Below are 13,078 nucleotides of genomic sequence, written 5' to 3' on the forward strand. Positions count from 1 at the left end.
AACCATTTTGAATATGTCAATATTTTTGAAAATACCAAAAAATATTTCCATCCCTGCTACACACACACTTGTATTGATTGTGGTGTGTACAAAAATGGCTCGATTATGATTCCATATTTTGTGGCTGTAAGTAGGTAGGTAATCCTGTCATAATTTTTTGAAATATGAAGATCATCCCCTAACTCTGCAACATCCCATTCATATTTTCCAAATAGGGGATGATCTTTAAAAATTGAAAAACAAAAACAATTATGACAGGACTTATACAGGCATAAGATATGAAATCATAATGGAGATTATTGTCCCATATTTGTCAAATATCCATTGTACTTGGAGTTGTTGTAAATGGCTACTAGGACTCAATCCATTTTTATTAAAAAAATATTTAAATATATCAAAGAGGAAAATCACTTAAATGTTAGAAAATGAAATTGCTATACACTCAACCAATATTAAAAATAATTAGTGCCAAATTTCAGACACTCAGATTGGAAAATAGTTCTAAGACCATTAGCAAACCCTAAATATGTATCCGCCATGAAACGGGAAATTACAATCACTGTGGTTGGAAAATGTGCCAAGTATCATGAAAATATCTAAAATTGGGCGGGGCCAATATGGGAGCTATTTCAAAAATTTCTAGAGAAGTTTTTTTTTTTAACCGGAAAACCCCGATATTTCAAATTTAAGCCTTTTCGATTGCAAATTGCCCTTAAAATCTTCCAAACTTCTCATTTGGGGCGCGAACTTATATATGGAGACTATATCACAACGTCAATTGATGTGTCCCATTTTCAATACCAAGCATCCTAGGAGTAAAAAAGACCATGTGCAATATTGCATAGCTCAATCTAAACTCCAAAAACGGCAGTACCGCTTCGAGAAAATTGAATTTCTCATGTTTTTTATTGTTGTATCTTCTTCAATAGTCTCATAGCTTTGTACCTAAATTTTATTCAAAAGTATTTAAATATTAACAAAAAAATATGTTTTAATATTAAAAATTCGATTTTGAAGAAAAAATCTCTGGCGTTATCTGGGCTAAATTTTAGGATCTTGTTAAATTGACACAGAATATTTGAATGTGTTGAACTTGGATTTCCCGATGGATCAAATGTGAAGATCACGAAGCCCAGGAAACAAATCGGACCGAATGATATATTGAGTCATAGAATAGCATAGTTTCGGATGTGATAGGTTGTTACAGCCGCCACTATTATGATAAGAAAGCGCAACAAAAATTACCTCATGATTCTTTCTTAGAGTCCCTTACTTTCACAAATTCAATGATCACTTAATTGTCCAGTAGTCATGGTCTGCCTTTTTCGGACTCTAAAAATTATGACTTTGAATGTATGGAATATTTTTTTATTCCCAGAGATTCAGGTCTTCCTTTCTCTCTATATATTTTTGCCTAAATATTCCCATTGGAAATTTTCAAATCAATCAAAAACATTTTATTTTTCACAACTGCTCAACAAAATGTACTTACAACTCCGACCTCTCTTCTGATAAAAAAAAATTTCCATTGTACCATTTTTGTTTGCCTTTGGCCGATTTTTTGTTGATTTTGGTTTTGCGACTACATTTCTTCTTCTTTCGCGACTACATTTGTGGTCTTCTTCTTGTTCCTCTATGAGTATGTGTCACATTTGAAAGTAGACAAAGAATTGTTATAATTTATGGCCTTTCCTAAAAAGACAATCATCGTCAGCGTCATTGGTGACATAGACAACGACAGCGGCAACAGAAAGAGCAGAGGCGAACGCAACACTCGCTCCCAGTCCTACAAAATGCTCACCAGCCAGACGACAGACAGCAACAAATTTTTGAAACACATGATCATATACACACATTCCCAAACATACATCATCAACAACTGAGCCAAATAACAAAAACAAAACAAAAACCATCACACAAATGTTGATCATTGCCATTTGATGGCGATGTTTATTCGCCTGCCCTGCGTTGTAGCCACCATCAGCTTGTTTCTCTAATGAAATGCTTCAATGATTTGGTGAATACGAAAAAAAGCGCCAAAAGTGAAATGAATTTCTACTTATTAAGCTTTTTTCGAGTGTGCGAATGGTTCTTTGTTTTTGTTTTGGTTGTTCTAAGTTAAAGGGGTTTGTTGCTGTTGTTGCTGAGGGCATAGTCTTCTTTAAATATTCATGGATTTAATTAACACCAATTGAACTGCATGTCATTTTGGTATTTAGAGGAGACAACAACAAATTAACCAAAAATATTTAAAACAGAAACACACACACACACAAGAAGATTCTCCCCCTTGCCTTTCGGTCTTTATTTTGTTTTGCATTTTATTTGCTGTTGTTGTTTGTGTAGAAAATCGTCGCACACATAATTTATGGTTTGAGTCAATTGTTGTTTATCATTTTCGTCTGTCGAAAAAATATTTATTGCTTTTTGAATATGCCTGACTCGAAGCGCACACATTTTCTGGTTTACCAAAAAATGTCAGCTGTTTTTTGGCAAGTGGAATTGAAATAGTATAGCGAAAAGTCGTTTTTTATGATTTTTAGTTTAAACATTTTGACCACAAACGAATTTGACAAATTGTTGGATTTATAAAAAAAAAACTAAATTATTTAAAATCTAATCTGAATAAAAATCAAGAATGTGGGTTAGTATAACAGTTTTATAAAAATTTAAAATGCCTAAAAATCGGCTACATCATTTCTACAACAATAAAAATGCAATTTTGTCAACATTTCTATGAATTTTCATGTGTATAACAGTTGTATAACAGTTTTGCAAACTGTTATACTGCTCCGAAAATGCTTTAAATTACTTAAAATGAAATGTGGAATCATCAGCAAGGCTACATTCATATTTCAAAACTGTTATACTACCCCAATCTCATTGTAAATGTCCCATTTATTAGCCTTTTAAATTTAATTTGCGGAATTTGTGATGTATTAGTTTTTTAAATCAAATAAATTTATTAACTTAATCACTGCTGTTATGTATTTACATTGATTGCCTATCAAAAAGAATGTTTAATATCTTGTATTAAACTGCCCATAAAAACCATAGCTACGTGATTACCCCGGTACCAACGCACAAATAATACCAATAATCTACTTATTTTCGGGATAACTAACAAAATTAAAATCCTTAATTCCATTTAATTTTAACAATAACAACAAAAACTTTAAATTGCCGACTTAACAACTACATAACACAGCAGAATATTGTGAGGGTTTGGCAATGCGTTTTGTGATTATGACCTTAAAAATTACCGATCGAAGGAAACTTCGTTAGTCTCTGAACCAGGCCAGGCAGCAAAAGGAGGGTCTGCCAAATAAATACCAACATACAGGTTACGTAATTGTAGTGTAGATTGAAAATGCTAGCAGGTCAAAAACCTTGTATCCCATACAAGACAACAATAATAATAACAACAACAAGAACAGCAAATGCCAAGAACAAGAACACTATCCAAAGTAGCAGCCATAACAACGTTCCATTTTTTCCAAAAGCTTTCTTACTGCCCTGCCTGGCTGCCACAAGTTAGTTAGTTAGAAGGCTTGTTTTCGTGTATTGTTGCTGTTGTTGTTGAATGTTATTTTAGCGGTTATATTGATTTTCTTGTTGTTCGTTTCTGCTACAAAAAACCAATTCTGTTCGAATCAACAACAAAACGCGCCATCTTCAGCTTCGTTGCCCCCTCAAAAAGGAACAGAACCCATGAAGAAAATATTATATTTAGTTTTTTTCATTGCTGGCGGTTTGCTTGGTGTTTAAGTGGAGATCGAAGAGATTTCTTCAATAGCCTAAAAAACTGGAATTTATTGCACATTTTTTGCTGTTGTTGTTCCTGTTGTTTACAAGAATTATTGTAATATGTATGTAAATTCAAAAGTATGCTGGTGTTGTTTTAAATTTTAAATTGGGATACTCTAACCAACCAAAAAAATGTATTTCCATATTTAAATTCCTTTTATTGCAAACAACTGGTATTATGTTCTATGTTGAGGCCCTTTTTTGCTTTCTGATTTTTTTTTTTTCAAAAAATTATGCTAAAGGGTTAAATTGCCCACTGGTTCGAAATTATGGGTTTCACGTGCTTTTGTTTGTTGTTGTTGCTGCCGCATGGTCGACTTGAACTCTTGCATTATTTCCAGCATTGTTGTTGTTTTTTTTTCTGGTTTAAAAATATCATGTTTTGTTTTTGCAAATGTCGGTCGTAACATTGTTGTTGCCAGCAAGTTAATAAGTTTTCATGTTGCTGTTGTGAACTTTTATTTTTTTGTGTGCACTGTTCCTCGTGTAAATATGTACATATATACAAGATGTTGTGAATGTACATAGTTAAGCTGTGTACATGTACATTTTAACAACATTGTTAGCAGCACGAGCTGAACTACATAAGGTTATAAAATTCATTACATGGGGTTTAAAAAAATTTTCGGATTTTTTAAACATTAAAAAATCTTTGGTTTTGTGAAAAAATTGATTTGTATAAAAGTTTTACAAACTGTTATACTCGAGTAAAGTTATTAAAATTTTCAAATTTTGCGGTTTTTATAAAAAAACTTATTGTTTTTTCAAAATCCAGTCAGTATAACAGTTTTAAAAACTGTTATACTGCAGTAAAAATTATAAAAACCTGGAAGTTTTTTTATTTTTATGTGAATATAATTTAGCACAATTTATTGTTAGAAAATATAAGCGATTATCTTAAAAAAACAATTTTTTTTATTAAAAATATTAAAAATTGTAATTACAAACATATTGAAATTTTAAAATATTAATATTTAAGCAATTTTTATTATTGCCTTTAAATATAAAATTTATATAGCATTTGGATCCATTCATTTAATATGTATAAAAAATATATTTTTTATCAGAAAATCGATTAGTATAAAAGTCGTATAACAGTTTTCAAAACTGTTATACTAGAGTAAAATGAGTAAAACATTTTTCGGTTAATTCGTATTGTCCCACAATTCTTTTTCTGCCCTCCTCAAGTTATTTTTTTCTTAGACCTTGACGTTTATTTGAAAACCATTTAAAACCAAAGGCTGAGAATGCTTAAACAGCAGTATAAAGCATTTTATTTTTCAGCACTACCCACTTATTTTTTTGCGACATACATTCATAGCCACTTACATTGTTGTATGTGTGGTGTACATGCATACATACATTGTCTTGCACCTCCAGATAATTATGTCCTTTACCGGTTTTTCATATACATATTTTTTGCTGTGTGCTGAACTTCGTAACACAAAATAAGCCAACCATTTCAGAAGGGCTAGTGGTTATGAGAGCGGAAAAAATGTTGGCACTTTAACAGCATAGCCAACCAGCCATCCAATCAATGCGTCCAAAGGAAATTTGCAATTTACCCTGCAATGGCAATGAAATTATGTACAGAGAAGGTAGAATTTACCGGATATATTATCAGTTCAATATAAAACACTTGAGGCTTATTTTTGGCAACTGATTTCATGACCGTTCTTTTTTTCTTCGTCTACCATGTTTTTGTTTTGATGGTGGTATATAAAAATTATTTTAAACGATTTAATCTAAATTTGATTTTTTTTCTTGCTCATGAAAATTGTTTTGTGTAAATATAAATATTTAAAATAATATTGCCACAAGTTAAACACAAAAACAACAACAATAATAATTGTTAGTATTGAGGGCATTTGAATAACCGTTGTTATCAGATTTAAAGGAATTTTTATGCAACGGTTTTATTTACATAAAATTACAGGGAAATGGGAAAAATGAAGAGAAATGTTTATATTAATAATTATAGGGATATTCAAACATGTTTGATTACGATTCTACGTAGGTCAAAAGGGTAATTGTTAAATATGTATAGACGAACTTTAATAAAAATATTATATTTCGCTAAAGAAATTTTATATGTAGCTCAAGGGGAAATTAGCAGAAAAAGAAGAAAAAAATGTAGGCAACCAAATGTTATTGAAAAATATTTCAAAATAATTTTTATAAAAAATAAATATTTTCCCCAACCTCCATTTAACTATTTCCCCCTAAAAATACAATTTTTATTACTTACAGAAAGCAGCCTTTGACTTTAAATTATAATAATTTTTTACATTTAATTTATTTTTTCTAATACTAATCATATTTATTTTTTCCCTTTACAGATCTTCGCTTAACCCCTTTCCGCTGAATTTATTAAGTTCCTTTCCCCCTACGTGAACTACGGCTAATTGTTAGCCGCCAATATTTTGCAACAAAATACCGTCCATCATGGATCCCGATTGCTTTGCCATGTCTTCATATCAGTTCGTCAACTCACTGGCCTCATGCTACCCACAACAAATGAACTCACAACAGGGCCATCCCGGTAATCCCAGCGGCAGTGCAAATACCCCGAACAGTAATGGCGGCCCTGGGGCTGGTAGTGCGGGTAGCGCTAACTCCGGTGCTGCCACACCGGGTAATGATTATTTTCCTGCCGCAGCTGCATATGCACCAAATCTATACCCGAACACACCTCAGGCTCATTATGCCAATCAGGCAGCATATAGTTTAGGTGCGGGCGGTGGTGGTGGAGCTGGTTCTCAGGCTACACCTCCCGAAATGGTTGATTATACACAATTGCAACCTCAACGTTTGCTGATGCAACATCAACAGCAACAACAACAGCAGCAACATAATGCTCATGCGTCTGCTGTCAATCAACAGCAACAACAGCAGCAACAACAACAATTAGCCCAACAACAACACCCGCAACAACAAACTGGCAATCTCAGCTGTAAATATGCCAATGATCCTCAAACACCCACCGGCAATAATAATAGTTCCAACAATACAAATAACAATCAATCATTGGCCAGTCCTCAGGATCTATCGACACGGGATATATCACCGAAATTATCACCATCATCGGTTGTGGAAAGTGTGGCCAGATCACTGAACAAGGGTGTGTTGGGTGTTAATCTAAACAATAATCACAGCAATAATGTTAACGTGCCCATGCACAGTCCCGGCGAAGGTGAATCGGATTCGGAAAGTGATAGCGGCAATGAGGCGGGCAGCAGTCAAAATAGTGGCAATAAGAAAAATCCTCCACAAATATATCCCTGGATGAAGAGAGTACATCTGGGTCAAAGTAAGTAGAGAGAACATTTTTTTATTTATTTATTTTTTTTAAATAAGAGGAAATTATTGGATATGAATTTTAAAGGGAATATAATTTTTTACAAATTTTTAAAATACCCCAAATATTCTACAAGACATCTTCGGCAAAGTTGGGCGGCCAGGCTCATTTACACTTCGTATAACCTGTACGCAGTGTATATTAATTTTATCATTCTATTTTCAACAACTGAAATTGTATATTGCTGGTCAGAATAAAATTCTATGTCGACCTATCCATGCCCATCCGTATGTCGCAATATTTAAGACAGAGTTCTGAAATTGGTGGTTAAAAATTAGATACAACTCTACAGTCATCTTTTCCATATCGATGGTTTTAGCCTCATTTTTCAACAGATATGAAGTTCCAGCCACATTTTCCGTATTTTTAATGTTTTAGTCGCGTTTGCCCACCAAAGTGGATATAATTCGATATCCTGATTCCCTGATAAATAAAATAGTTCTTTGAAAAAAAAAAATGTTTATGCATTAAAATTCTGTGTTCTTCGCCGAAAATAATTGGTATAGGTCCATATTTTACCATAGCCACTCATATGAAGTTCCAGCCCTATTTTCGGTATTTTTAATGTATTGCCACGTTTGCCCACCGAAGTGGGTGAAATTTGTATACATAGCCTCAGCACCTGGTCCTACTTAATTTAGGTTCTGTTGAAGTTCATAATTCAATTTCTAACCTCAGAGTCGTTAAATTGATATTTTTGCTTTCCGAGAGGATAATAAATCTTCTGGCGGACAATTTACAATAGGTCCACTTTATAGTAGAGGCTATAACATGTTCGGCCCGTCGAATTTAACAACGTTGTTACTTATTTTGTAAATATTTTTTTAATTTTTCTCTTTGGAAAAATTTTTGAAATTAATTTCATTTCGAAGAAATTTATCATCTAATCGATCATAGGAAAATTCAGCATCACTAAAAAATAAATCTACTTCTCATTATAAGCAAAACCAAAAAACTTATGATTTAAATGACTGATTATTTTAACACTTCAACTTGTCAAAACAAATAAACATTAAATTCATGCTATAACCACATAACAACAACAAGAAAACCATTCAAAAGATTTCCAAATGTATTGTTCATTGAGTTTTTTCTTCCCGTTTCCTTAAATTAGACCGCGTGCTGCGAGGAAACTGCGAAAAACCCCCACAATAATAAAAACAAAAAACCACAACAACAACTAAACTATTTCAACTCCCACCAAAAAGTCTGGCGACGACGAAAACACAGCGCTGAACACTCAAACATACATAGAAAAAAACATACTTTCACTAACACCTCTCCCTTCAACTGCAGAGATTCCAAAAATATAGTCGATTTTTTTTGTTAATATAAATAATGAAGCAGTTTTGGGGGGAAAACCTGCATGAATTTGAAGGCACACCAAAATCAGCTCTTATAAATAATGACTAACAATTTTTCTTGGGTGTCATAGAGATTTTTTGTTCGTTTTGTTTTTCCAAGTTCACTGGAAAAGTGCTTGTCCTCAGAAGCCACAATGTGGAAGAAGACATAGGTTATGAAGCTAAACAAAACAAAATGAGACGAAAAAAAAACACCCAACTGACAAAGGTGAGAAGACATGACCTATTGACAGACAATTACACGATTTATGTTTTATATAATAAGAAGAAAAATAAAAACAACAAAATAAAATAAATAGGAAATATCATTAAAAATGAAATTGAAAATTTGAGTATAAAATTGAATTTTCCATGAAGTCATTTTGGGGACTTATTTCATTTTTTTTTTTGAAGTTTTTTTTAATTCAATATAAATCACAAATAACCTTTCACATATGCATAGCTCAAGTTTTATATATATTTTTTAATGCCCCTGTAAACAATTTTGTTGAGTAATTATTAACCAATCAGCTAATATATACATATGTAGACAGATCCAATAAAAAATGACAATCACAATTACATACATTCACTCAAATTGTTGTGGTTAAAACGCATTAGGGGGATATATAAACACAAATAAAAACAAAAAAGACCTGAAGTGTAGATCTAACAACTCTGGCTAATGGGAAAATAATTATTAGAGAAACTAGCTAGACATTAACAACAACAATAACGACTAAAAAATCGGCACAAACATGCACACACAAAAATTAACTGCAAATTTACGTGCAAAACGTTACATATTCATCAAAAGCCACCACCAACCTCCCCATTTTTTGAAGAATTTATAAACATTTTGTTGCAGTTTTACAACAAAAAAGTTGAAAACAACCAAAGCCCAAAGCAATGGCAAGGCAAGGCAACATTATGCATGGAGTTTGATTGTCTGTTGTTTTAAGCCACAAAGCTTGTCTGTCAGCCATCCAGGTGCTATTTGATGCAGAAAGTGATGGAATGTGACAGCAAAATTAAACCATGTTAGACTCCAACTAGTAATTGTGTGTAGAGGGTTTTGTTGTTGTTTAGAAATTTCCGATACAAAATAGGCGAGTCCAGATAGTGGTTACAATGTTGTGCGAGTGTGTGATTAGATGCCGGTTAAGAGTTAATACGATTGTTTATTTCTCTGCAAAAAAGGAGAGAGATTAGAGTCTTGAAAAATCATTGAAAGAAATTGATCTGGGAAATTGTTTTTAAATCGCCATGATGAATTATTGATTAAATACAGTATACAAAACGAGAATCAAGAGGCTGAGTCATAAGTTGATATTTAGGGAAAATTGTTGGAAAAAAATTACAGATGAAGAAAATTTTCAAAAATAAAATTACATGCAAATGAATATATTGGAATTAAAAATGCCGCTATTTTAATACTCTCGATAATGTGAACACTCAAACTGAAATTAAAGTATTGGGAAAAAATTGGAGAATTAACGGTAAATAAGCTAATCGAATCGAAACAAATTCGAAAATATGAACTACCCAGACATTATTTAGTTCACATTACCGAGAGATTATTGTTGTTGTTTGAAGACACATGCCCTATGTAAAGATTTCATAATTTTCTTTTTTGCTGTTTTTGTTGTTGTTATTTTCATTTTGCTGTTCATGTTCAGATGTCCGTTCGCACTTTAGCAGCTGTTGATAGAACTTTGAATATAACGACGTCGACATGCGACAGCAGTAGCAGCAATAAAGAAAACAACCCGACACAACAATCAACAGCATTTAATGAAAAATTTATACCGATGTTCGTTCATTTAAAATGTTGCTGCCACTGTTGTTGCTGTATGTTTATTCATGTGACTACAAACGACATATTGCAATAAAATGGAAACGTCATGATCGGGTAGGCTGGTTGGCAGGCAGGCAGCATCATCATCATCATCACATTGATCGCCATGCCACGATATCATCACTTCATCTTCCATTTTTTTCTGCTTACACACTTGCAAATAATAACAACAAAAGCAGAGCGAAAAAAAATTGTGGCAAAATGTATTTCAATAAAAAATATTATTAAAAAATAAATTTAGTATCAGAGGGAGAATTTAGGCGCATAAAACTAATATCGATTTAAATATATTTTAAAAACATTTTAAAAAATATAAAAGTTAAAAATTATAGGAGCTATTCAATTCCCCATAACTCGGTACACATTACATATATGAGTCGTTTATTTTGAAAGTGGCTTAAGTCCATTTTTGGATTTTGATACAAATCTTGTTTTTTTAGAAAATTTTACGGAACATATTATGTTATATATTCAATCATGTTTAAGGGTACAGAGCCACAAACAAAATTAATACTAATTATTTAAAAAAGGCATACAACTTAAAAACTCAAAATTAATACCACTCAACAAATTTTTATTGAAACAAATCAAACCCAAACCTTTAAATACCTTAATGTAAGAAAATATGGACTTAAGACTCATATATAAAACATATACTGCAATCTCTACCACCCATTACATATCCTATGATCCATTTCCCCTTCTTGCACTATCGGCAACATTTTGTTTTTGTTTCTATTACCCTCCATGTTTTCATTTTTTTTTCGTTGCTCCAACAGACATGTTGAAAATTCTTTTTAGTCTACGCTAAACACGGCCTTGTGTTCTTTTCCTCTTCCTCTGTTGTCGTTGTTGTTGTTTTTTCTGTTTCTTTCGATTGCTTTCGATATCAAGTGGAAAATGAAATAATAATAATGTGTTTAATAATTGCAAAATAACTAAGAGGAGAGATATAGAGACCCTCAATTGAAATTGCTTTGATCCCCAGCAATATGAACAACAAAAACAACAACAACACTCCCCACATCATGCTGCTGTATAATTTCATTCGTTTCTTTTTTCCACTTTTTCTTCTTCTCTTTAGCATGCCGTAGACAAGCCTTGACTTTAGATTATTCAATATTTTGAAATTATTGTTGTTGTTGTTGTTGGGGAATTAAATAAAGAACATGTATAAGATATGTATGTTGTTTCTTTAAATAGGTTGCCTGGTTGGTTGGATGATTGTATGATTGTCGGTCTAGAAGTGTTTTCTTTCAGTGCATATACATACATATATATTTTGCATGTTACCAATTATCTGGTAATTATGGAAAAATAATAAAATTCTGAACATTCTGTAATTGGTGATATTACGTTTTGAAGCAACTTCCTTTTTAAAGAAAATCAGAGAATGTTGTTCAATGAAAATTTAAAATTAGGGACTTTTTTGTTTAAAGTTTTGGATTTTTAAAACTGTTATACTGAGGCATATTTTAATTGTTTTATACTAACTATATATTTTTTATACTAACTATATATTGCAATGAAAAGAAAAGCCAGGTGAAGAACCTACGTACCCACCATTATGCGACGCGTTTCGCCGTTGGTTAAGCGGCTCATCAGGCATATTGGGCTAAAAAACGTTGATAACTTATATTTACATGCGAAACTTGCATATGCGAATTAAATTCAAATTTGTCAAAGTCCGACATTTCAAAATTTTCAAAGCAGATTTTTGTTGTAGCGATGGATAATTAATCCACACACCTACAATTTCTTCCATGGTATACACATGTTTTTGCGCAACCGTTTTTGGAAGTGTGTTGATGGCTCAGAACGTTAAGTGCAAAACTTAATCATAATATAAAGATATAAATAATCACTTAAATTAAAAATATTTATATTTTTTTTTTAAAATCTACAACTGTTTTATGTAAATAAACATTAGTTATTTTTTGATATTATAATTTTTTTGATTTGTTGTTTTTTTATTTTTTTTAATGAAATTTTATTAGTATATAACAGATTTCAAAATGTTATATTATTACGGTTTAAAGAAATTATAAATTAGTATAACAGTATTATAACTTTTATCTTAAAATAATTTATTTTATATATTTTTTTAAAATTAAAATTAATTATTTTTTATCATTTTTTAAACTTGTGAGTATTTTCTTTATTTCTAACAATAACTGCCACCACCTTTCTCATTGATTTCTCCCTTCCCCGAAAGAAAAAAAATCTTATGTGCTTACCTCCAATTTACCTCAGCATTAATAACTTAATTTTCTTAAAACATGCAATCTTGTGGCTATGCTCAACACATAACCTATGATTATATTTTACATTATTGTCGATAAAAGTGACTTACAACTTTATACAAAGTTCATAGATTGGCTTATTTCCGTTGTAGTAATCAAATTAGTCTATATCCGGTACAGGGTTTCTGCCCGTACGCAACAAAAAGCAGAGAAACTACAGAAAAAAATAAATAAATTTACAAAATTAAAACTGCCTAAATTATGTTAAAAATTTATTTAAAAAAATAAACTTGTTTCCTCAAAAAAAAAAAAATTGAAAAATTTTGTTTAATATATCGTTGGCTGTTAACGCCTCACTTTTTGTTTTTTTTTTTAATTTTTTCTTTAAACATCATCAAGTTTCAATAATAATTTTTTAATTTAAAAAATTTTTATAAAAAAAATGAAACACCTTTTTGCTGTGTCTTCT

At 31.5% G+C, this 13,078-nt stretch overlaps 1 protein-coding gene across 1 annotated transcript in view; it reads left to right on the plus strand.

Moving 5' to 3' along the window:
- The first annotated feature begins 6,235 nt into the window (after positions 1–6,235).
- Positions 6,236–13,078, plus strand: part of LOC133322722 (homeotic protein Sex combs reduced) — a 40,332-nt gene continuing 33,489 nt past the window's right edge. The window contains exon 1 of the mRNA XM_061531686.1: positions 6,236–7,117. Coding sequence (XP_061387670.1) covers positions 6,253–7,117 — 865 coding nt within the window. The 5' untranslated portion in view covers positions 6,236–6,252. The remainder of the gene's footprint in view (positions 7,118–13,078) is intronic.

Source organism: Musca vetustissima, unplaced genomic scaffold, assembly GCF_032173495.1.
Source record: "Musca vetustissima isolate MV318-11 ecotype Yass unplaced genomic scaffold, APGP_CSIRO_Mvet_v1 utg11599, whole genome shotgun sequence".
Classification (NCBI taxonomy): domain Eukaryota; kingdom Metazoa; phylum Arthropoda; class Insecta; order Diptera; family Muscidae; genus Musca; species Musca vetustissima.